The 25701-nt window shown below is 46.0% G+C and overlaps 1 protein-coding gene across 1 annotated transcript; it reads right to left on the reverse strand.

Annotated features, from left to right (window-relative positions):
• Positions 1-20227: 20227 nt before the first annotated feature.
• LOC136532139 (uncharacterized) lies at positions 20228-20906 on the reverse strand. The gene is made up of 2 exons (XM_066524746.1): positions 20736-20906; positions 20228-20656 (listed from the first exon to the last, which is right to left on the reverse strand). Exons 1-2 carry the CDS (start codon positions 20904-20906, stop codon positions 20228-20230), a joined length of 600 nt encoding a protein of 199 aa, XP_066380843.1.
• Positions 20907-25701: the final 4795 nt, after the last annotated feature.

The raw sequence follows: 25701 nt of genomic DNA on the forward strand, positions 1-25701 counted from the left end.
CTAGTTTTATTTTCTTTTTATAAACGAAAGGGAGGCGTTAGCGCCCGGACATCCGGCCCCAGCAACGTGTCAGGACGCAGCTCCCCACCCATACGATACGATCTATAGGAGCCTGTCGGATATGGGCGACTCACCCTAGCCTTCCCATAGCGCAGCAGCTCACTTTCCCACAGCACGACCATCCACAAGCGTGGCACGTGCCGGCCCCCAGCCCGCCCCGTCCGTAGCCCACGGCACGTCACGCGCCCCTTTTGTAGGCCCCCGCTCGCCGCGGCCCATCTCCTAGCGCCTGAGCCGTGCCCCCATGACTCTCTGAATGTATCTCTGAAACATTAAGCACTTGCGACATGAAAACACTTGAATGAAACATACATCTGAAGGAGATGAAACATTTAGAACATACGCATGTAACATATGTGTGAAACATATGCAACATCCAGATTAAACACTTGCAACATGAAAACACTTATTGCAACATAAGACTGAAGCAGCTGAAACATTTAAAACATACTGTTGCAGCAAATGTGTGAAGCATATGAAACATTCAGATCAGAACGCTCCTAACATACGTCTAGAACAGATGAAACATTTTGAACAAACGCTTGCAACATTCCTTTGAAACGACGACGACAGGAGTGAGCAACCCCCAGTCTTCAATCGCGCTAGCCAGAACATCGCGGCTGCGGCAATGCTGGTCCGCGCGATGCCCGAGCCTTCTACCACGGAGGGGTGGCGGGTCCGCGGCGAGCTCCGAGATCTCCTAGAGACCGCCGCGATACAGCAGGCCGAAAGTTCCGCCTCCCGACGGCACAGGGGCGCCTCGAACTTGCCCGCAGCCCCGCCTCGGCAGGATAGGGAAGCCTCGATTCGTCCCGAACCCGCTCAAGCACCAATAGCCCACAGGGCCCCCGTGTTTCTGGACCGCCTCGGCCATCGACGCGAGGCGCAAGGAGACCATGAGGTGGTCAGTAGGCGACGACGCCACGACAACGAAGGGCCCGCTTGGGGTTACCACCCGCACCGAGGCGGTCGCTACGACAGCGAGGAGGACCGCAGTCCTTCTCCTGAACCGCCAGGCCCTCGGGTCTTTAGCAGGGCCATCCACGCTGCCCTTTTCCCGGCCCGGTTTCGGCAACCAGCCAATCTCGCAAAATATAGCGGTGAGACCAACCCCGAACTCTGGATTGCCGATTACTGCCTGGCCTGCCAGCTAGGTGGCACGGATGATGACCTACTCATCATCCGCAACCTCCCCTTGCTCTTGTCAGACTCAGCGCGAGCCTGGCTCGAGCACCTTCCTCCCTCACAAATCCACGACTGGCGCGACTTGGTTAGGATCTTTGTCGGGAACTTCTAAGGCACATACGTGCGCCCTAGGAACTCCTAGGACCTTAAAAGCTGTCGCCAGAAGCCGGACGAGTCTCTCCGAGACTTCGTCCGGCGCTTCTCCAAACAGTGCACTGAGTTGCCCAGCGTCGGCGACTCGGAGATCGTCCAGGCTTTCCTCTCCGGCACCACCTGCCGAGACCTGGTTCGAGAGTTAGGTCGGAACGTACCACACTCTGCTGCTGCGCTCCTCGACATCGCCACCAACTTCGCCTCGGGCGAGGAGGCTGTCGGAGCCATCTTCCCCGACAGCGACACCAAGGGAAAGCAGAGGGACGAGGCCCCCGAGGCCTCGGCCTCCCACCTCCCCAAGAGAAAGAAAAAGGGGCACCTAGGGAAGCAGGAGGTCCTGGAGGCCGATCTGGTCGGGGCCGCAGAACGCAAGAATCCCTGAGGCCCCAGAGGCCCTAGGCCTTTCGATGACATGCTCAAGAAACCCTGCCCTTACCACCAAGGCCCAGTCAAGCACGCCCTCGAGGATTGCTCCATGCTGCGACGTTACTACGCCAGGCTCGGGCTCCCCGACGACGACACCAAGCAGAAGGGCACCGGTGACCGGGACGAGGACAAGGATGATGGGTTCCTCGAGGTACGCAACGCCTTCATGATCTTTGGTGGACCCTCGGCGTGCCTTATGGCGTGGCAGCGCAAGAGGGAACGCTGAGAAGTCTTCTCGATCAAGGTGGCCACCCCCCAATACCTCGACTGGTCTCGGGAGGTGATCACCTTCGATCGAGATGACCACCCTAACCATGTTCCGAATCTCGGGCAGTACCCACTGGTTGTCGACCCGATCATCGGCAACACCCGACTCTCCAAGGTGTTGATGGACGGAGGCAGCGGCCTCCACATCCTCTACGTCAGTACCCTGGAGCTCTTGGAGATCAACCGGTCGAGGCTCCAAGGCGACGTCGCCCCCTTCCACGGCATCGTGCCAGGGAAGCGCACGCAACCCATCGGGCGCATCGACCTTCCTGTCTGCTTCGGCACCCCCTCCAACTACCGCAAGGAAGTCCTTACCTTCGAGGTAGTCGGGTTCGGGGGAGCCTACCACGCCATCCTGGGGCGGCCGTGCTACGCCAAGTTCATGGCAGTCCCCAACTATACCTACCTCAAGCTCAAGATGCTAGGCCCTAGCGGTATCATCACGATTGAGTCCACATACGAACATGCATACGACTGCGACGTTGAGTGCATCGAGTATGCCGAGGCTCTTGCGGAGGCCGAGACCCTCATCGCCCACCTCGACCAACTCAGTGGCGAGGCGCCTGACTCCAAGCGTCGCACGGGGCGTTCGAGCCCGCAGAAGCCATCAAACTCGTCCCGGTCGACCCCGCCTGCCCCGACGACCAAGCGCTGAGGATCAGCGCCACCCTCGACATCAAATAGGAAGCCGTGCTCGTCGACTTTCTCCGTGCGAACGCTGACATATTCGCATGGAGTCCCTCGGACATGCCGGGCATACCGAGGGAGGTCGCCGAGCACGCCCTGGACATCCGGGCTGGATCTAGACTGGCAAGGCAACGCCTGCGCCGCTTCGACGAGGAAAAGCATAGGGCCATTGGTGAGGAGATATAGAAACTCTTGACAGCCAGATTCATCAAAGAAGTGTCCCACCCAGAGTGGTTGGCTAACCCCGTGTTAGTCAAGAAGAAAAATGGGAAATGGAGAATGTGCGTAGACTACACTGGTTTGAACAAAGCCTGTCCAAAAGTCCCCTTTTCATTACCCCGAATCGATCAAATCGTTGATTCCACTGCAGGGTGCGAGACCTTATCTTTCCTTGATGCGTATTCTGGTTACCATCAAATCAAGATGAAAGAGTCAGACCAGCTCGCGACTTCTTTCATCACACCATTCGGCATGTACTGCTATGTGACTATGCCTTTCGGCCTTAGAAACGCAGGTGCCACGTACCAGCGGTGCATGACCCAGGTCTTTGGCGACAACATTGGGTGGACCATTGAGGCCTACGTAGACGACATCGTGGTCAAGATCAGAAAAGCCAAGGATCTCGTCGATGACTTGAGGATAACCTTCAAATGCCTTAGAGAGAAGGGCATCAAGCTCAATCCCGAGAAGTGTGTGTTCGGGGTCCCCTGAGGCATGCTCTTGGGGTTCATAGTCTCGGAACGCGGCATCGAAGCCAACCCAGAGAAAGTCTCGGCCATAACCAGCATGGGACCAATCAGAGACCTCAAGGGAGTACAGAGGGTCATGGGATGCCTTGCGGCCCTGAGCCGCTTCATTTCGCGCCTCGGCGAAAAAGGTTTGCCTCTGTACCGACTCTTGAGAAAATCCGAGCATTTTTCTTGGACCCCCAAGGCCGAAGAAGCCCTCGACAGACTCAAGAGGCTGCTCACAAATCCTCCCGTCCTGGTACCCCTGGCCAGGGATGAGGCCCTCTTACTCTACGTCGCCGCAATGACCCAAGTGGTCAGCGCTGCCGGAAGTGGTAGAGAGGCAGGAAGAGGGGCATGCTCTACCCACCCAATGTCCTGTTTATTTCATCAGCAAGGTGCTCTCCGAGACCAAAGCACGCTACCCTCACATCCAGAAGCTGGTCTACGCCGTGGTCCTGGCCTGGCGCAAATTGTGTCACTACTTCGAGTCGCACCTAGTGACTGTGGTATCATCTTTCCCCCTGGGCGAGATAGTTCATAACCGGGAGGCCTCGGGCAGGATAGCCAAGTGGGCCGTCGAGCTTATGGGGGAAACCTTGACTTTTGCGCCTCGAAAAGCGGTCAAGTCTTAGGTCTTGGCCGATTTCATGGCTGAGTGGACAGACACCCAACTGCCACCTGCTCAAATTCAGACGGAGTGCTGGACCCTGTACTTCGACGGATCCCTGATGAAGACCGGGGCAGGCACGGGTCTGCTCTTCATTTCGCCCCTCGGAGTACACATGCGCTACATGGTGCGGCTCCACTTCGCCGCCTCCAACAACGTGGCCGAGTACGAGGCCCTCATCAACGGCTTGCAAGTCGCCATCGAACTTGGGGCACGGCGCCTCGACGTCCGAGGCGATTCGAGGCTCGTCATAGATCAAGTGATGAAGGAGTCAAATTGCCTCGACCCCAAAATGGAGGCTTACTGCAAGTTGGTACGACGCCTAGAAGACAAGTTCGACAGTCTCGAACTAAATCACGTCGCGCGGAAGTACAACGAGGCCGCCGACGCGCTGGCAAAGATGGCCTCGGCACGGGCACCGGTCCCCCCGAACGTCTTTGCCAGAGACCTCCACAGGCCTTCCATTAACTACACCTTGGTAATAGAGGAGGGCCCACCGGTGGAAACCACAGGTGAAACTCGATGCCCCCTCCACTGTCGAGACCCCCTCGACCGAGCCCGAGGTCATGGAAGTCAACACCGAGCCTTCGCAGACTGATTAGGACGCGGATTGGCGAATCCCGTTCCTCGATTGGCTTGATCGGGGGGAGCTTCCTGGCGACAGAATCGAAGCACGACGGCTTGCACGCCGAGCCAAGACCTACGCCCTCTACAATAACGAATTATACAGGCAAAGTCCCTCAGGTGTCCTCCAACGATGCATCACTGTCGACGTAGTTCATGGTGCCTTTTAGATAGCGCATTACTCTCTCAAGAGCACGCCAGTGATCATCTCCTGGGTTTGACATAAACCGGCTCAGCTTGCACACAACAAAAGAGATGCCAGGCCTTGTTGCACTAGCAAGATACATGAGCGAACCAATGATCTGGAAATATCTCAACTGATCCCTTGCTATTCTCCGATTTTTCCTCAATAGCACACTAGGGTCATAAGGTGTAGGAGCAGGTGCATAGTCACTAAAACCAAAGCGACTCAGTACCTTTTCCACATAGTGGGATTGTAACAGAGTTACCCCACCATCACCTTCTCTCAGAAGCTTGATATTAAGAATAACATCAGCCTCTCCCAAATCTTTTATCTCAAAATTATTGGTTAAAAAATCCTTCACCTCCTCGATCACTTTGAGGCTGGATCCAAAGATCAGTATGTCATCAACATATAAGCACAAAATGACTCCTTCACCCCCACCATACCTATAGTACACACATTTGTCAGCTTCATTCACAACAAAGCTAGCAGATGTTAAAGTTCTGTCGAACTTCTCATGCCACTGCTTAGGAGGTTGTTTCAGGCCATATAATGACTTTAATAACTTGCACACCTTGCCTTCTTAACCATTTGCTACAAACCCATCCGACTGATCCATATAGATCTCCTCCAACTCTCCGTTTAGGAAAGCTGTCTTAACGTCCATTTGATGAATGATAAGACCATAAGAGGCTGCCAGGGAAAGCAAAACTCGAATTGTGGTCAATCGTGCAACCGGTGAATATGTATCAAAGAAATCCTCACCTTCCTTTTGAGTATAACCCTTGGCCACAAGCCTTATCTTGTACCTCTCGATAGTACCATCAGGCCTAAGCTTTTTCTTGAACACCCATTTGCACCCTATAGGTTTGCACCCATAGGGACGATCAACAATTTTCCAAGTTCCATTAGACATAACAGAATCCATCTCACTCCGTACTGCTTCCTTCCATAAGTCAGCATTAGGAGAGGAATATGCCTCTTCAATGGACGTTGGTGTGTCATCCATAAGGTACACAATATAGTCATCACCAAAAGACTTTGTAGTCCTCTGTCTCTTATTTTTCCTTGTGACTATAGTATCATCCTCCTCAGGATTTTGCATATAGGGTTCCTCAGTTTGTTCTACCGGAGTAAAATTTTCATGCTCATGGGGAATTATAAATTCATGACTAGTCGTGCTACGTGCATTTTTCATGGGAAACTCATTCTCAAAAAATGTAGCGTCTCTAGATTCCATGATTGTATCAACAGCCATCTCAGGAACACTGGAGTTTGTGATTAAAAATATATAACCCACGCTGTGAATAGCATAACCAAGAAAGACACAATCAACAGTCTTTGGTCCAAGCTTTCGCTTTTTGTTTATTGGCACATTCACCTTTGCCAAACAACCCCAAGTTCACAGGTAAGATAGATTTAATCTCTTCTTCTCCCATTCCTCGAATGGTGTAATTTCTTTGTTCTTTGTGGGCACCCTATTCAGGACATGACATGCAGTCAATATAGCATCACCCACCATTCCTTAGATAGTCCCACAGTCTCTAACATGGCATTAACCAAATCAGTTAGAGTGCAGTTCTTTCTCTCTGCAATCCCATTGGACTATGGTGAGTATGGTGGCGTCCTCTCATGAATAATTCCATGCACCACGCAAAACTCAGAAAATTCATTTGAGAAATATTCTCCCCCACGATCAGACCGCAAACGCTTGATTTTCTTCTCAAGTTGATTTCCTACTTCAGCTTTATAGACTTTAAAGTAATGCAATGCTTCATCTTTAGTTTTCAGTAAATACATGTAGCAAAATCTAGTACAATCATCTATAAATGTTATGAAGTATCGTCTACCGCCTTTAGTCAATTCGCCATTCATTTCACATAAATCAGAATGAACGAGTTCTAATGGTGCCAAGTTCCTCACCTTGGTAGCCTTGTGAGGCTTGCGCGGTTGCTTCGATTGCACACACACCTGGCACTTAGAATCTTTGACTAAGTTAAATTTCGGGATTAAATTTAGATTTGCAAGCCCCATGAGACAGCCAAAATTAATGTGACAAAGTCATGAATGCCAAATATTCGACTCATCCGAAACATTAACATTGTTCACCACTTTATTACACACGTCATCAAGCAAAGATAAGCAGAACAAGCCTCCGCAATCATAACCTTTTCCAACAACTGTCCTATGTCTCGATACAACATATTTATTAGACTCAAGTACAATTTTAAAGTCATCACGACACATCTGAGAAGCGCTAACAAGATTCTTCTTGATGGAGGGGACATGTTGCACGTTCTTTAATAGCACCGTCTTTCCCGAAGTAAACTTCAGAACAACCGTACCAGCACCAAGAACATGTGCATGCGAACCGTTTTCCATCAGCAAGGCTCCAGTCCTGCTGGCCTGATAGGAAGTAAACAAAGAAACATCAGCACACACATGAATATTAGCATCGTTGTCCATCCACCACTCAGGTGAAAGACAAACTGAAAGAACAAAGGGTAAAGAATTACCATACCCAGATGTTCCTCCTCCAGTCTCGCTAATCACCGCGTTTGCTGATTTCTTTTCTTGCTTATATTTGCGGTCTGGGCACGCACTTGCCCAATGCTCATCACTCCCGTAAACAAAGCAACCTCCACCTTTCTTGTTGTTTTTCTTCTTGAACTGGCTTTACATTGTTGTTCTCTTACATGTTCTTCTTCTTTTTATTACGAGATGCAAATGAGTTTTTCTTCTGCACCATATTGGCGGCGGAAGACTCAACTCCTTTTCCACGGTTGTCATTTGCTCTCGCCCTCTCCTCAACATCAAGAGATCCAATAAGCTCAGCCACGCTAAACTATTGTCTCTTATGTTTTAGAGAAGTAGCAAAATCCCTCCAAGAAGGTGGCAGCTTAGCGATTATACCGCCGGCCACAAACTTGTCGGGCAACAGGCATGGAAAATGCTCTAGTTCCTTTGCTAGCGCCTGTATCTCATGAACCTGTTCGACCACAGAACGGTTTTCAACCATTTTGTAGTCATACAACTACTCCATAAGGTACAGCTCACTGCCAGCATCAGAAACTCTAAACTTTGCCTCAAGAGCATCCCATAACTCTTTGCCTAATGTGCAAGATATGTAGTTTTTCTCATACTTGGGATGAAGTGCACTAATCACGGTGCCTCGAAACAGGTTATCGGCAGCCAAGAACTTTTTCTCCTCCTTAGGAGTAAACTATTCAGGCTTCCCCTGTGCGGCGTGATAGCAGTTCATCGCAGTCAACCACAATAAGATCTTGGCACGCCATATCATGAAATTCTTGCCATCAAAATTATTTGACTTCAAAGCAGCAGCAAAACCACTGACAGAAAATTGCTTAACATTAGGTTTTTGGATTGTTAGAAATTTAGGCATTTTCATTATCAGTTTAATCCAGAAAGATAACATCAGAAGGTTCGTGATGGCATATATGTGCATGTGTATATCTCTAACGAACGCTACAGCATGCAGAGATGACATACAGATAAATATAGTAAAAACACAGATAACAATAATCAGATAGATTAGACTGTACTCAGCGAAGGGTCCCATGCCAAGGAAATCAGAGGCTCCATTCGCACTAGTCGACATAGTGCGTTGCTCGAAGTCACGGACCACGGTCGATGCAGGATGATGTTCGTAGTGCAGTCCCACGAATGGATCACCAGGAAGAAGACGCCTTGATGCTCCGCAGGCAATCACCGAGAAGAAGACGGGATCCAAGAGTGATCACCACCAGGAACAAGACGTATGAGGATGAGCAGTCACGGATCGCTCCCCAAAAACCTAATCGCCGCACACCCCGTGCAAGGTTCTCAGGTGGGCGAGGGTTCCGGAGGCACCTGCTCTTCCGCTACTCCGTGCGCGCAGAGGTACGGGACGGGGAAGCCAGAAAGCTGCTGAAATGTGGTTTCTCTCAGAAGCAGTTGTGGAAGACGGAGATCCCAACACCACGAATGTCATTAGGGTTTACTTCTTTCCCATCCCAGTTCAAGTCAAGGTATTAATCCCCCTAGAGATGGGTCTCCGCTTAAACATCTCACAAAGTCAACAATATGCATATACAACAACAACAAATAGAATAAAAAGACCATCAACTCATAATCAAAAGATATCAAACTATAAATTGATCTCCATAAGTCTAGTATATATTACATATATATGAAAATAATAGATCCATACAAAGATGTTATTCATTAAAATAATATATCCACACACCAAATTGCATAGCCACAAGAATGAGAGTGCTTCGCGGGGCGGGTACGCATATGGAATGGGGATAGGACATGTGGTTCCCCATCCTTCGGCCACAATAAATCCAACAAGGCCTATTTTCTCTCTGTTTCAATCCCCATGGGGACTAAATTGGCCCTTTTGCTGAGGAATTCCCTGCTGTGATTCAAGGATCGGGGCACCATTGGCATAAAGCCACAACATCCCTCAGGATGGAACATAAAGTTATTATTCTAGCCAGCTTGTATTGCTCTTTACTACAAAAATGATTTCGCGAGACACTGTCCAAACATTAACGGAGGTGGTCACAAAATGCAACCGTATCCTAAAATACATGAGGATTTTCAGAGATGATCATTTCATTTACTGAGGCAGTCAGAATTGTCCGCCTCCTAAAACGGAGCCCATTTTCGGAGGCGCGCCTCTTAAAAGGCCCGCCTTAGGAGATATACACCGAGGCCTAGCAAAGCCGGCAATCCTTCAATCGGGCTTTTATATATAACAACAGCTAGAGTTTCTTCTTACTTCTCTAGTCCTCTCCCTCACTTCTCCCATCACTCCTGTCTCTCCCTTCTCTCGTTTCTCCGATCCTCCCGGTGTTGGCGAGCAGGTCATGGCTAGCTCCCCTGGCGGTGACGTGCATGGGGCGAGGCCGGCTCCCTCGACCACCTCCATTTCTAGATTGGGTGCTCTCCACCCTCCTCCACTCTAGATCCGGTGGCAGGAGGCAACGCCCCGGTGGCGCCGCCCTTCACCAAATCCAGCTCTAGATCCGGCACACTCCACACTTCTCCACTCCAAATCCGATAGCGGTGGGAGTCAGGGCCTGAGCTTCGGTGGCGATAGGCATGGCGAGCAGGGCGACGCTTGCGTATCCTGGCGTGGACGACGTGGATGGGCTCAGCGGGATTGTCCATGGGTTTTTATTTTTTTCTTGTTTTTTCTTATTGATTTTCGCAGATGGCCGTTGTATCCACCTACGGAAACGTTCATTTTCACAGACGGTCGTGGTGTCCGCCTGCTCAAACATCGATTAACACAGACTCCCGATCTGAGCCAAACACGATGCCTGCCTCTAGAAATAGATTTGGACCCAATAGGTTAAGTTTTGTGTAGTAGTGGCTCTATGAAAATGATTTGCATGATTGTGGACTCCATTCCCATCTCATCCGTCAATTGTTTCTGGGTTGTAATCGATCACATCCAAAAATTGTTCCCTACGATTTATAATTTGCATCAAATCTCCAACCTTTATGGGTCAATTTTGGTAGGGTTCCTGGAGCAACTTTTACATGTGAACAACCAAAGTACCAAATGGTCCATGGTTCATTAGCTCTGAGCGTGGAGCTCTATGAATCATGGTGGCTGGAGTCGCACCCACGTGGAGGGGCATCCTCCGACTACTTTTAAACAAGGATTTGTTGTAGTGAGGGACTTGATTGTAGACATATCATTGTTTACTAATGCTCTCTTGGTAGGGTTTTTGTTAGGGACTTCTTCACCAGCATATTCACATCCCTGCCGAATGTACACACATGAGAACGGCTTTTGAAACCAAAACTAACCGAAAAATAGGAAGCCAAAGCTACCAAAACATGGCTCCACAGTTTTTGGAGAAGTGCAAGTCGTTCCAAAGAAGGCCTTAGACATGACGTGTGCTTGTCCCTTTAGTGCATGAAAAACATTCGATGATATTTACCTATTTTTATGTAGTGTGTTAGGAGATTTCTTGTGGGTGATAAAGATTTTAGGGAGCAATCACTATTACAAAAATGATTTTTGTGAGATACCGCCCAAACATTAACGGAGGTAGTCACAAAATCCAACCATCTCGTAAAACACCAGAGGATTTTCAGAGGTGGACATTTTCATTTATGGAGGCGGTCACAATTAACCGTCTCGCAAAATACATTTTATTTACGGAGGTGGTCATGACTGCCTTTCTGATAAAATCGATTTAAGGAGGCAGTCGCAAAATAACCACCTTCTATAATCGATTTACGGAGGCCATTTTCGGAGGCGGACCTCTTATGAGGCCTACCACTGTTAATAATGGTCATGGCCCACCCAAAGCCCAAATTGGGCTTCTACCGGGCTCATATAAGTAAAGGACTTAGGGTTTCATTCAAGCACTCTCTCTCTCTCAACTCTCTCTTCCTGGAGCGGCACTCCTCTCCCTCCCTACCACGATGCCCCTCTCTCCTCTCTAGCGTGGCGCTCCCCTCCCTTCCTGGCGTGGCACCCCTGCATCTCCTGTGTCGCGGTGCCTCTCTCTCCTCCCTGGCGCCTTGCCCCTACTACCCCTTCCCGGCACAGCACCCCTCTCTCCCAGCGTGGCGTCCCTCTCTCTCCCCGGCATGACACGCCCCCCTCACACTACTAGGAATATTCACTTCTATGACGAACAACTTTTGTCACTGAAGGAGCCAAATTCGTCATAATTTTAGTTTTATGATGAATTTATGATGAAAACAGCTTCGTCATAGAAGTCGCTTCACACTTAAACATCCATGATGAATCCAAAAATATCATCTTAGAATTATATTGATCTATGATGAAAAATAGACCGTCGTAGAACTGTTTTGGCATGCCTGCCACGCTGGTGGGCACTTCCGTTGGAGATGCTTTCCACGTGTACATGCTATAGTCCACATGTACATGCTATAGCCGGTTGCATTGGAGATGGTTCAAGTATGTGTCACCTTCTTATTGCACAATGTGGCCATCTCTGATTCTAGCATGTTTTAGATTCTTACTAGACCACGTGTCGGTCCCTATTGTTCCATGTATTAGTTTTCTATTGGCACATGTGTCGTGTTGTGGTTGTATCACGTGTCACTTCTTCATTGGACCATGTGTCATATTTTTTTTGTTCCATGTGGCCGTTTCTTATTCGACCATGAATCACAGCACTGTCTGTCCATGTTTCATATTTTTATTCGGCCACATGGCTTCACGACTTCCTTCCACATGTCAGATTTTAATGGCCCATGTGTCATGTCCTAGCTATTTCACGTGTCATGCACCGGTTTGTCCACGTGTCACATTTTTATTTGATCACGTGGCATGTCCTGGTTCTACCATGTGGAGTACAATCAATTCAGTCATAGAAGTAATTCAAGATCGTTACTACTGCATAGATTGACTACATAACTATTTAGCCTGGCAATCAAATAACAACAATTAACATTTCACACATTAGTAGTGAACCACTGACAGAGTATCACCACATCAAACCGTCATATGAGTCCATGGATCAAGCCGGTATATGAGTCCACACATTAAACTAGCACATGAGTCCACACATCAAACCACAAATGTTCACTGTATCAAGCCGCGGGAGTTGAAGACAGAGAGTTACAAGAAGAGTGAAGCGTGTGCATAGCTCACGGAGATTGTTGTACTCCTCCTGTTGCTGTTTATTCTATTCCTCAAACTCCCTTTCAGTCTTTTCTGTCTTCCTCTTCAGTTCATCCACTTGATCGATGAGGGCAGCAGAACTTTCCTTTCAGCAGCAAGCTATTCCCGAAGCATTCTCTCTATCGATGTCTCTATTCTGGTGGAGCTTGTCTGGATACCAACATTCTTCAAAAAAAAGATTGTTACGGCTTCCCTGGGAGGGGGCCTTGCCCTAGTAGACATAGAGGACATTGCAAACAACATCAGCACTAGTCATTGGTTGCTGCCCATCAGCAACAAGTTCTGCTTGCATAGTTTACATAGCTTCCTGCAAAATTCAATCAGTAAAACATTAGGTTACAGATAGTGTAATGGACTTCAATTGAAAACCCAAGAGATTGATTCATAACAAGTAATGCATAGGTCTTCCTTAGCCTACTACTGAGAGAGATTACATAAGCTTCAGTAGATTTCTATAACACTAGGATCCTGCTACATTTCCTTCTTTTATGGCAATGGCTTTAGTAGATTTCAAGGGAAGCAAAAGAAGGTACTTACAACTGCTGCTCTTGCATCATCGCTCAGGCCCTTTTTGCTACTAGTATGGAAGTCCTTGAAGACTTCCACAGCATTAACATCTTCATCAGGTTGACTATTTTCTTCTTCAAGTCCTTGATCAGTGTTCTGCTGCCTTCCTCTTGTTCTCCTTCTATTCACATTGCACATGAGTTTTGGTTTATATTTATACAAAGGCAAGAGTAATAATAAAACACAACCATCACTTACAAATTTTTGCAACTGGACAATATAGGAGCGAGATCCTATAGCCTAGTAGTACTTCACTTTTGCATGGTTTCGCTTGTTCTTCTCAGATGTTTCCTATAGCTCCATTTGTGTTAGTCTGCAGCACAAGTGGACCATAGCAAGACTAGATAGGAAATCGATGGGTTCACACACCTTGTTCTTGGCACTAGACCAAATCTTGACAAGTTCACACCACTGTGCATCATTCATGGACGAGACAGGAGAGGTCATACAGATCTGATTAGCAGGGACGCCAATGAAGTATTTTTTTCTTCAACCTATAGCTGCCTGGCGTACTACAGGCTGCATTACATTCCGGCAAGCTTCTTTTGTTGGTGAGTGAGCACCATTAACGCGTAGCCTTCGCTACACATAGTAGTGTGAATGAAAAGTAAATCCGTTAAAATTGCTCAAAGCAAAGTTGAATGTCAAGAGGGGATACCCATACATACATTTAGCCTATCCACAAATCTTGTGCAATAGACGGCGCCGGGCCTCTGCCCCTTGTATTGTTTCCTATGCGTCAAAATTGGTACTTCATGCCTGACTACTACACCTACCTCTAAGGCAAACTTGGTAGCTTGCACTGGATCATGTGGCCTTCTATTCCCCTCGACAACAGAGATGCGCATCCTCAATCCTCCTAGTGATTTGCACATTTTGTTAAGCATAATTCCACGAGTTCGAGGCCTCGGCTTCCTCGCTCTTCCCTGCAGTGGTACTACACAATTTTTATACATTTAGATTATTAGAAAAGTTACATGGATATCAAATAGCTAGTGCAAATTGATTGATAGACATTTGTAAGATAATACCAACCTTAGCAACTTTCATCTTTCTGTGGGTGGGGGAGACAGGAATTTGCTGAGAGGGCTCCACTTTGGCATGGCTATCATCATCTGGCTGCGAGGAGTCTCTCACAGGGCTAGGTAGGGTGCCATACCAACAAATGTCTCTAGTCAATTCATGAACTTGGAATTGATCCCTGGGTACGGGTGTCAGTCATGATGGAAAATTATGTTCACCTACTGTTGCTACCTCCACCCCTTTGCCAACGGCAGACCTCCGAGTACAAACTCCATGAGCAGCCTATTTTGGTGGTGTTGACCTCACTCATTTGGAGGGCCTTTGCTTAGGACTCATGGCAGCGCAGCCTTTTGACCTGCTGGTCGAGCCTCCTCTATGGCTTCTTCGACCCGGACACTGAAATTGGAGATACAAACTTAAGTAGCAAGCATGTATAAATTCCATTGCTATACAAATAGTAAACCATTGCATGGCTACCTACCCCCTCCCTCTCCGAACTAAATACAAGATAGAACAAGCACCTCAATTGATAGGGGCACTGGCTCATCTTCTAAATCTGAATCTGTTTCATCTGCATCATCAAATCCCTCAACTACCTCCCCTGGTTCAGGGATATATTCCAAATCTTCACCATGTCTACTCTTTGTGCTTGACTTTTTTTGCCTTTGGAGACACAGGTTTTGGGCCCACACGTATTCCAAGTTCTTTCATCTTTCTAAGATTCCTTGCGATTTGTGCATCCTGGTCTCGTTCATATGTAGTTAGTGGCTGCTCATCTAGATTACAAAGGCATTTATTAACTAAAGCTTCTATGGAATGTCAACACAACAGAGCAAGAGTATGCAAATAAGCGTCTAACTAGTACTACAGCTTATACGGAAGTCATTAATCCAATAAAGCATATGTCAGCTACACTCAACTATAGGAAATATGCAACCACATCGCTATCTACATATCCTTGGTTCAACCACTACAATAGAGCACACATCATAAAAGGAATTTGGGTACCTCTTCCTTTGTGTTCCTTGGCTTTGCTTTGTCGTCAGCACCGTTGTCCTGTCATCGTGGTCGTAGAGCTAGGTACGGCTGGCATTGAAGAAGGGGTACCAGATCTAGCTTTGGCTAGGGATCAGATCTGGTCGGTCGTGATTGGTGCCGAGCTAGGTAGGGGATCTAGATCCAGCTTGTACCATCATTGAGGTGGTCCTTCCGCCATCAGTTGATCGACCTGCTGTCGATGAATCAAAGGGGATCTGGCTCTAGCTAGGGTTTAGAAATGTATGAGAGAGGGTGCAGCTGGAGAGTGGAGAGGGAGTCGAGCAGCTGTTCCGATGGCGCCTAGGGTCCGGAGCGGGGTGGCAGAGGGGGTGGCTAGAGAGTGGAGAGGGAGGCCATGGGACTAGGATTTGGAGCTAGAGGAGAGACGGTGCAGCTGGAGAATGGAGATGGAGGCGGAGATGGTGACACTTTGTGCTTTTATGTGTCCATCACATTACCACAAATGCCCTTGTCTGAAATCGATGGCGTGGTAAACCTATTTTCCGCGCGGAGGGCAAAAGAGAGACATCTAATTTTCGGTGCGTGTTGGCGGGACTGCTCGGCGTGGTGTGAAATCAATTTTTTAGATGGGAAGACCGCCCCGTCTAGTCATCAGAGACCGTAATTTATTTCATGTTGTAATAGAAAATGATTAATACATAATGTTGTGCTTACCTAATATCCGTCTTTTCTTTTTTTCTCTTGTGCACATGTTTATATATCCGATCAGTTAGTTGTTGGATTTTTTGTTTTTTCATAATATAAATAAACATAAAACTAAAAGACGATGATAATAAATGATTAAAAGATCCATGAATTTGACACCTAAAAATTACAAAAAAAGAAAAAATAAACCTGCTCGTTGTAGCTTATTGTGTTGCAACTGGTGATTTTTTTTGTGTGTGACTGCATCTGTGGCTGTTTGAACTAAGGCCTATAATTAGGAAGCAAGGGAAATGCACGCTTAGGGATGGAATACCCTCCAAAAAAACTAAATGGATTATTCAAATTATATCCCATGAATTTTCCACCATGGATAAAGTAGTCATGTATTCTAAGGTGCTTTTAGTTTCCAGACAAGAGAAAAAAAATTAAAGCATCCTCCTCTAGGCTAGCGGTCTTGCGATTCGCCGACTCACCAGTACTCTAGATCGTCCTCCTCCTCGCTAGAGTCTTAGTCGGTGCTGTACTTTCCATCGCTCGAGTACGTCCCCATTGTTTGTGAGCCTCCAACCGATCACCAACGCCGTCTTAGTGAGGTGAACGTGGATGACAACATCTTGCACGCCCGCCTTGACCCTTGATCTGTGGGATGTATCAATAGTATAAGTCATGACAAGGTTTGGTATGTGGGACGACCGTATGTGAAGTCTTATTTGCATGCATGTCTGTGTTAACTTTTGCTGAACTTTATATTAGGTCAGTTAAACTCTGTTGAGCGTGGTGTATCTCAGGTCCTTTAATTTGGTCATTTGGTAACTGGTTATACTAATGGTGTTTGTCCTTTCGTATCAGAGGACGTGGGTGTATAGATACTGAAATTTTCTAGACCATAAGACAGTCCGACCCTACAAAATATAGACGATCCGGATCACTATAAAATATAGGGGCCATCCAAATAGTCCATAGAACCCGACTACCAGGGGCTAACAACTAGTTCTAATCTATAGAACCCAATAATTAGTTTAGGATACAAACAGGTATGGACTAATAACACAACTATTTGGCTGATTTTTTGTTGGTTATTTTTAGCCATGGATAACTAGTCGCAATCCATCCAAATAGGGCCTAAGACAGTCCGATACTAAAGAAATCTTGACAGGTCGGATCATAGTTTTGATGAAACAACAAAATACATATCGTGTCAACTCTTGCGCTATATACGTGGGGTCATGGGTGTGCAGCCACGCACACGTGGGTCATGGGGTGGTCCACAACCCACAAACTATATAATAGCAGAGATAAGGGGTGAGAAGAAGGCTCTCCAGAGCTCCTGCTTCAGTTCCATCCCAAAGCTTTTGCCCTCCACCCTACTACTAGGCATCTTTGTTCTTCTTTTTTTCTGCATATTGTTTTCATTTTTACACAGATCATGGATAACTATGATCATTCTTGGGCATGTCTGTGTATCTCTATGTCTTCCACAAGCTTTGTGTTCGCCATGGCCTACAAACAAGGGTTGTAGTGGTTGCAGTGCATTCTAACTTTTACATTAGGTGGTACATTGCTTTTGTAGTTGTTCATCAAGTTCTTGGCCATCGAAACTACCGTCTTGCTGAAGTTCATCAAGTTCTTGGCCATCGAAACAAAACTTTAGTAGCATCCTGTCCTCATTAATATTATTATGTAACATAAGGAACGAACGCACCTCATAATTCAAATGACGTGTATGAGCCCTTGTCATTGGTCCTTATAAAGAATTTGGTGTCGAGTTGATAGGAATTGTATCCGATGGAGCGATGTCCTCATCGGTTCCTTTCAACTGAGTAGTAGCAACATGGTCAGATGATGTTAACATTTAGTATCTATGGCATTAGAGATATGCCCTTGTTCTCTGTTTCTGAAATAGGTGTGATGTTCAAGTATCTCATAACTGATGTTCTGATTTGTGTTTTCAATGTTCACTGGAGACAATTGTGATGTTCTTTAGTTTATCTTGTTGTAATAATATCCATGTAAATGAACTTATGTTTAACTTTGTATTAGGTGGGTTAAACTCTATTGACCAAATATATATAGAGAAGTACAGTATTGATGAAATGATGTTTACCTATTTCTTATAAATCGTATGCACGCCTCATAGTCCGAGTCATGTAAATATGACCAGCCCAAACATTTTACTCTGCTACTGAGCTGTGACTAGAACTTTTGTTAGATCAGCTGTGCTACAAAGAACAGTTGCACTGGCTGTGGCTGCATGCATGAAGTACTAGTAAGGTAGTTGGATTTAAAGCGGCATCTTTAGCCATAGCCAAGCGAGTGCATACGATTAGGACCTATGAAACTATGTAGCCATCTCTAGCTAGTTGCTACTCTGCAAAACCAAGCAAGAGAAATTGCTTATGGAAGCAAGAGCAACTCGTCTTCACTCTTTAGTCTGCCCCTCGACTGCTATGAATGCTTGGAGTGAAATAACTGCAGAGGCTTTCCTCATGCATTCAATTCACTCTTCGCAACCCTACAAGGGATGCTTCCTCGATTTGTTGAACCAAACACGTATGAGTAGTCTTTTATAAAATTTGTTGAACTTGCAAGAACCATGCAGCGAGGAGTTCATCTCAACAAGTATCGCCTAGATCTAATGTATAACAGATGAGACATAGCTGTTGAATTTTACTACGAACGCAAGAAAGTCTGGTCATTGTATATTTGATCTCATAGGACACAGTATAAAGGGTAGCAACCAGTCTACCCCTCGACTATTGTGACTACTTGGATTGGAGTCAAATAAGTACAGAAAAGACCCATCACAACCACACTAGCATTCAAGTCTCAAGCGTGTCATGGTGGTCAAAAGCCCCTTTTCTCGATTCCTTGTTGTGTCCAGCTTTCCTACCACATTCACTTCACTCGTGTCAATCGTGCAAGGTCTATATGAAAGGAGCATCCCCCTTCCCCCATCTAATAGCATTGCATCAATCTGCTTGCTCCCCCTTCCCTCACCCGTTTGCATTTTCCCAATCACGTTCCCTGGTGGGTTTAGGATCTGAATAAAGGTAACGTGCTCCATATCAAACCGTACTATTTGTATGAACTTTTTATTGTGTCTGCTAACCTCATTGCTTCCCCCTTCCCTCGATTGTCATTTGTTCTAACCAAAATCATATTTACAGATGGCAACTAGTTACCATACCACGGATGTGTACTCTAGAACAAACGATGTGTTTTGGCAGCTAGGTGTGGAGCCAGGAGAACAAAACAGGTTGCTTGTGACTTGGGGACGTCGTGTACATGACCAAGCTGCACGATCCCTAATCATTGAAGCTGTTGTTCGTGTGGTTGTTGGGCAACAATGCATTACTAGAGTTGTTGAAGACCATGATTCTGGAGAAATCTTTGTGCTTTGCAGCACTGTTGAGGATGCCCATTGGCTCTCTGACTATAGTGTAGTGTCGATGTCAGTGGAGACTACATCATTTTCAAGACGATTCACCGTCTCAACTTGATTAGAAGTCCTTATGACCTTAACTATCTCAACAAGACCAAATCGATTAGATGACATTGAGATTTTATGTGCATTGGGTACTGTTCGTTGTCTTGTATCAGTAGTACTAGTAGTAGTAGCAGCAGCAGCAGCAGTAGTACTAGTAGTAGTAGTAGTAGTAGGCACCATGACTGGCTTTGATCTGTGGGATGGCATGAAGTCATGTAGTGTATGTGTTGAGCTCATGTAGTATGAACCCTTGCTAATATATGTTGTGTTATTTGCATGTCTGTGTCAAAACTTTGTTAAACTTGCCAAAACCTTGAACCAAGGAATAAGTCTGGCCTTAATCTAATGCAGAACAAAAGAGCCATTGGTGTTAAAATGTTACTGAACAAGGAAGAAAGTCCACCTGCCATTTTTTTGAACGCCTCGAACAGTGAAGATGCTGTAGTGGATGAAGTTTCCTCAGTTGGTTTCTGCTTGTTTTTTTTGTTGCCTTGGGTGTCTAGTTTGATGGCACAAAGTCATGTATTTTATGTGTTGAGCACATGTACGAGAAGGCAACCACATGTTCCTCGCGGTTTAGGTCTGTAGAGGGAATTGGAGAGCTCTAGGAAGGAAGGAAAACAAGCGGAGTTGCGGATGAGATCGTGGCGGTCAGAGCGATGAAACAGAGAAAGCGACGGAGCGGAGATTTACTCAAAGATTCTGAATTTTGACCAAATATATAGAGAGAAGTATGATGCATAATAAGTATTTTATACAACAAAAAACAATGAGCTTATAATCAATAATCTTCTTCGGTGAAGTGCGAGAGGAATCTCTGCACTGCCGGGTCAAGATGCGTAGCCAAATCAAGTCGGCACATCGGGCAGGTGGATCTCCTGCCAAACCACTCGGTGATGTACATGCGGTGGAATGCATGGCCATAGCCAGGCATTTCCATAGCATCATCAGCTATAGGATTAGATGTTCCATCATGCGGGTAGATGCTACAGTCTTGACACCCCGCTGGCGCCACCGCCTCCGCACAGAGCGTCAAGAGTTCCTTGGACGCGATGAACTCAAATTGTTCATCAACCCAACGCTCAAACATGGCATGAGTGATGCAACTATCCTGGCAGGCCTCGCACGCTAGGGTCATGAGTTCAGGAACCTCACGCTCGGGAAGGATGTCCTTCCACTGCTCATCGGTGAGGTTGAGTTGCTGCAGCCACTGTGAATGTCCTCATCAAGCCACGGAGGACATCACGAACACCTTCCTAGTCATCAGGGATGCCCATGGCTTGATTCACCTTCAAGATCCTGGTGGAGCTGCCTCCTTCGTACAGGAGGTACACCGACTGCCAGTGACCATCGGCTTTGAGGGTCTTGGTCACCGTGCATTCCAGGGTCACAGAGAATGATGCTTCACCGCCGCTCCCGCCAGATGGATCCTTGATGGTGAAGAGTTTCTTCCATGTCATTCTCGACTTGACGTGGTGTCTGAAAGTGGAAAACTAGGCAGCAGGATCTCCAGCGGAGGTCATGGCAATGGCTACTCTATGGGTCTAGTGGCTTAGTTTGTGATTTGAATTGGTTTGGAGTTGGAGCAAGGACGATTCAAAGGGAACCCGGTGTTAAATAGCTGCGGGATGAAAAAGGGGATAGTTACGAGATGGAATTGGAAGTGGAATCATTTCGAATGTAGAGGGCCTTAGACCACTACCAGTAAATGCCATCCCAGATTCAAGGGGTTGGTCGAATAGTTTCCAATACTGCACGTGTTGGGAATATTCTAGTAGATTAATTTCATCCTCATGACCTCAAATATCTCAACAAGACCAAACTGATTGGACCACATTGAGATTTTGTGTGCTTTGGGTCCTGTTCATTGGTAGTACTAGTAGTACCAAGACTGGCTTTGATCTATGGGATAGCACAAAGTTATGTATTGTATGTGTTGGGCTCATGTACGACGAACCCTTGCTAATATATGAAGTATTTATATGAATGTCTGTGTCAATCTTTGTTGAACTTGCAAGAACCTGGTAGTGAGGAGCAAGTCTCGCCTCAGTCTAATACAGAATAGAGGAGCCGTTGGTGCTGAAATGTTATTGCACATGTAAGAAAGTCCAATCTCTGTATATTTGAATGCGTCTGACATTATCCTCTGTAGTATTTCCTCGTTTTCCTATGATGCTTGTTACTATGTCATTTTTAATTTTAAGTTTGACTAACTTTATAGGAAATAGTTACAACATCTATGACATAAGAGATCACACCAATTTGAACATAATCTTATATAATTCATGCCAATGTAATCACACGAGTACAATCCAAAACATCACAAAAGATCTCGCCGAATCATGCAAATAGAATAGCATTTTTATACCGAAAAGACAATGAGCTTAATCAAGAATCTTAATCTGTTAAGTAGTTAGAACTAGTATGAAGTCATGTTAATCATCTGTAGTTAGAACAGGTATGTCTTGGTAGAAGTTGGATGACATTGAGTAGTGGGATGGCACTGCTCTCCTCTTATTTGCATGTATTAGATAAAATTTGTTGAAGCAAGTGTTTTCTCATTTTCCTGTGATGCTTGTTACTGTGTCATTTACAATTTTACGTTTGGGACCTATTTTTAAATCTGGGTCAGCGCGTAGGATTGTCCGACCGCTAAGAAACAACATAGGCCAGACTTTAGTGCACCATGCAACATTACATACATCAAATGGAACTTTGTTTACTCCTCTACTAATTTTCCAAGAACAAGGGAATATAGGGAATACGGTCTGCTGATGAACTCTAGAAGGATGCTGCATCTACTATACCGAATGGCAAGGGCAGGGATGACATGAACTTTTGTGCTATCCATGTGTATATGCGATGATGGTTCTTGTTGAATATTATTAGATTAATTACAAAATATCTCTCTTGAATCTTCCAAAATGTATTTTCAATGTTTATGATATCAAATAAAGATCATTAGATTAATTACAAAATATCTTTGTTGAACTTGCAAGAACCTTGCAGCGAGGAGCAAGTCTCGTCTTAGTCTAATGCAGAGCAGAGGAGCCACTGATACAAACAGGTATGGACTAATAACACAACTAATTGGCTAATTATTAAAAACTCTTGGAGATTGCCTTCTTTATTCCTTCCAATACTTTTTTAGGAGTTGTAAAACTTCATGTTTTCGAGAAGAAAATATTGGGTACTCTTGGAGATGCTCTAAGTACCCAATCTTGAAGAACGAGCACCTCGCAAACTTGAAGCACCCCCAATCGAGTATGGAACCTCTGAATAGGACAGAACCAGATGATTATAGATTTTCTATTAACACAAGATCTGCAAAAATATCTGCAATCATCTAGGTTAAGCTCATGTTCAACAATAGTACCTCGTAAAGGATGGAGAAGGAGCAACCTCGCAAAACTTGCACCAGCATCTCAGCGAGGTGCTTTATGTTTCATAATCTTGCTACCTCTGAGGATTGAGGGATGCAGATCTACATCTTAATGCTCAAGTGCAACAAGATTATGGAATCTAAAGCACCCAATCTTGAAGGCCTTCTCCAAACACTAGCATCCGTATGAGGTAATTTATCTCCATCTTGAACCTCTCATGGGCTCCAGGCCGTGAGAGGTGCAAGGAGGAAGACAAAGCACCTCTAGGTGATGAAGAAAGATGATTGGCTCACGAGTGTGTGTATTCAGGAGTATGTGGATTGAGCCCAAGAGGTGCATCTAGACTCAGGTTAAATAGGTGAGCTGAAGATGGAGAAGTGCAAGTAATGGTGATGCAAGTAGTTGGGAATTAACTCATGCTGATTTTACCACTCTTCACTCTTTAGTCTACCCCTCGACTGTTGTGACTGATTGGATTGGAATCAAATAAGTACAAAAAAGACCTATCACAATTGCACTGATTGGATTGGAATCAAATAAGTACAAAAAAGACCTATCACAATTGCACCAAGCATTCAAGTCTCAAGCGTGTCAGAAGCATTTTTCTCAATTCACTTCTGGTGTCTAGCTTTACTGTTGCATTCGCTTCACTCTAATATTTTACTACGCTCGTAAGAAAGTCTGATCCGACACATTTCATCTCATCGGACACTATACTGTACAAAACTGTGAGTAAAACTATTGCCTACGGAGTGCACCCGGTCAATTTGTATCAGTTGTAGTAGTAGTAGTCATGAGTGGCTTTGATCTGTGTTGAACCCAACTCATCTTATTTTCGTGCATTTGATAAGATTTGTTGAACTTGCAAGAACCATGCATCAAAGATTATTTTTATTCAGAATTTTTATACTTCATAGGTGTTGGAAAACTTGGTTATCCAGCAGGTGTGAAGCGATGGAGTCTTCGCCTAGGCAGAGGCCCTAGGCGAAGACTAATAGAGAGTGGTAGGTGGGCCCAAACACAACTAGGGTTCCATAAATGTATTCACCAACCTCCCTTACATGGGGTCTGGCTCCCCCTTTTATAGGACATTATTCCTTGGGTTGCTACTTTACATCTCAGCCCAATGACAACTAAGGGATATCCTTATGAATATTCCTATACAGGTATAAACTACTAGTGGCATTTCCGCCTTTCATCATCTCAACCGCTTCTACTTCATGGGCTTTAATCGCCGGCCTGCTAGCAGCCCATATGCATCTTTAGGGCACCTTCCAAGACCTCCACGGAAGCCTGGCCAAGCCCATCAGTGCCTCCGCTTTGAGCGCTTTCACCTCAGCCCTACGGTCCACATGTGACGCCCAGACCTTCATCCTTGGCGCCCTGCCTTCGTGTTACTCTTGGCCGTAGTCCGTTGACTCCAGAGGCCTTCGCCTTTGTTCCCACACCTTCGCCGGGTCGGAGGATGCAGGCGAAGGCTCTACCTCGTAATGCCTACAAATCATCTTTCATAACTTGGTTAGTACTTTCAATTAAATTGTAGGTCAGCCTCCGCGACTTAGATATCTATGTCCCAACAATAGGATCACACAAGGTCTGGCCGTCTAAAATCTTGACTACCCGGATGACGTGCTCCTTCCCGCGTAGGCACGCATGAGTGGGTGGCATCAACAGCCTCTTATAGTAGGGGACATCGCCTTCTGGCCCATCACACTAACATGATGGGGTGAAGCCCCACCGCCCACCCACGCAAACGTCTCGATTGTGGGGTGGTCGATGGCCCCCAAACAATAGCAGTAGAGACAAGGGACGAGAGGGAAGGTTATACATCTACTGCCTCCTCTCTCTAGAGCTCCTGATTCCATCCCAAAGCTTTTGCCTTCCACCCCTACTGCACCACCGATGCCTCCTGCCAGGACCATGGTGGAGTGAACGAGGTTGTCTGTCGAAGGGGAGGCCCCGGAGGCCTTCCACGCCGGCAATCCTCCACCGATAGACGGACCTCTCGTCGGTGTGGTCTCTCACTCGCTAGTGTCTTGGTGGTCAAAAGCACTTTTTCTCGATTCACTTCTTATGTCTAGCTTTCCTACCACATTCGCTTCACTCTCATATTTTACTATACTTGCAAGAAAGTCCGAATGCGGGACATTTGATCTCGTCGGACACTATACAACACAGAGCTATGAGTAAAACTATTGCATACGGAGTGCACTTGGTCACAACATTTGTATCAGTAGTAGTAGTCTGAGTGGGTTTCCCCTTCTATCGATTGACACTAACCGAAATCATTCTTACAAATGGCAACTAGCTACCATACCACTAATGTGTACTCTACAACAAACGATCACAACTTTTCCCCTGACCATGTACCTCTAGTATATTTGATGAAATGTTGTTTACCTATTTCTTGTAAACCGTTTGCTCGTCGGATAGTCCGAGCAACGTAAATTTGAACAGGCCAGACATGCAACTAATTTTAATTTTATTTGTTTTCTTTAGGGATTCAATGAATGTATTCGTACAAAACATGTTTCCCTATATAACATGAGATGTGTCCGACCCCGTCAGATTTACGATGCTCGGACTTTCTTGCGTGTGCTATAAAATTTGAATAGCTATGTGGCTCCTCCATTAGGCATTACATTGATGCGAGACTTAATCGGATGAATTATGTTATGCATGTTTACCATACTATAGATTAGAAAGAGTACCAGAAAGAAACCTGTAGGCAAGACCAACTAACAGGGGCTAGAAACTGGCTACCAAATGACCAAAGGACCTAATCTACATCATGCTCAATAGAGTTTAACCCACCCAATACAAAGTTCAACAAAAGTAAACACAATAAGATACATAAGGAAGAATGCAAGGG

The sequence above is a fragment of the Miscanthus floridulus genome, unplaced genomic scaffold, assembly GCF_019320115.1.
Source record: "Miscanthus floridulus cultivar M001 unplaced genomic scaffold, ASM1932011v1 fs_527_5_6, whole genome shotgun sequence".
In the NCBI taxonomy this organism is placed as follows: Eukaryota; Viridiplantae; Streptophyta; class Magnoliopsida; order Poales; family Poaceae; genus Miscanthus; species Miscanthus floridulus.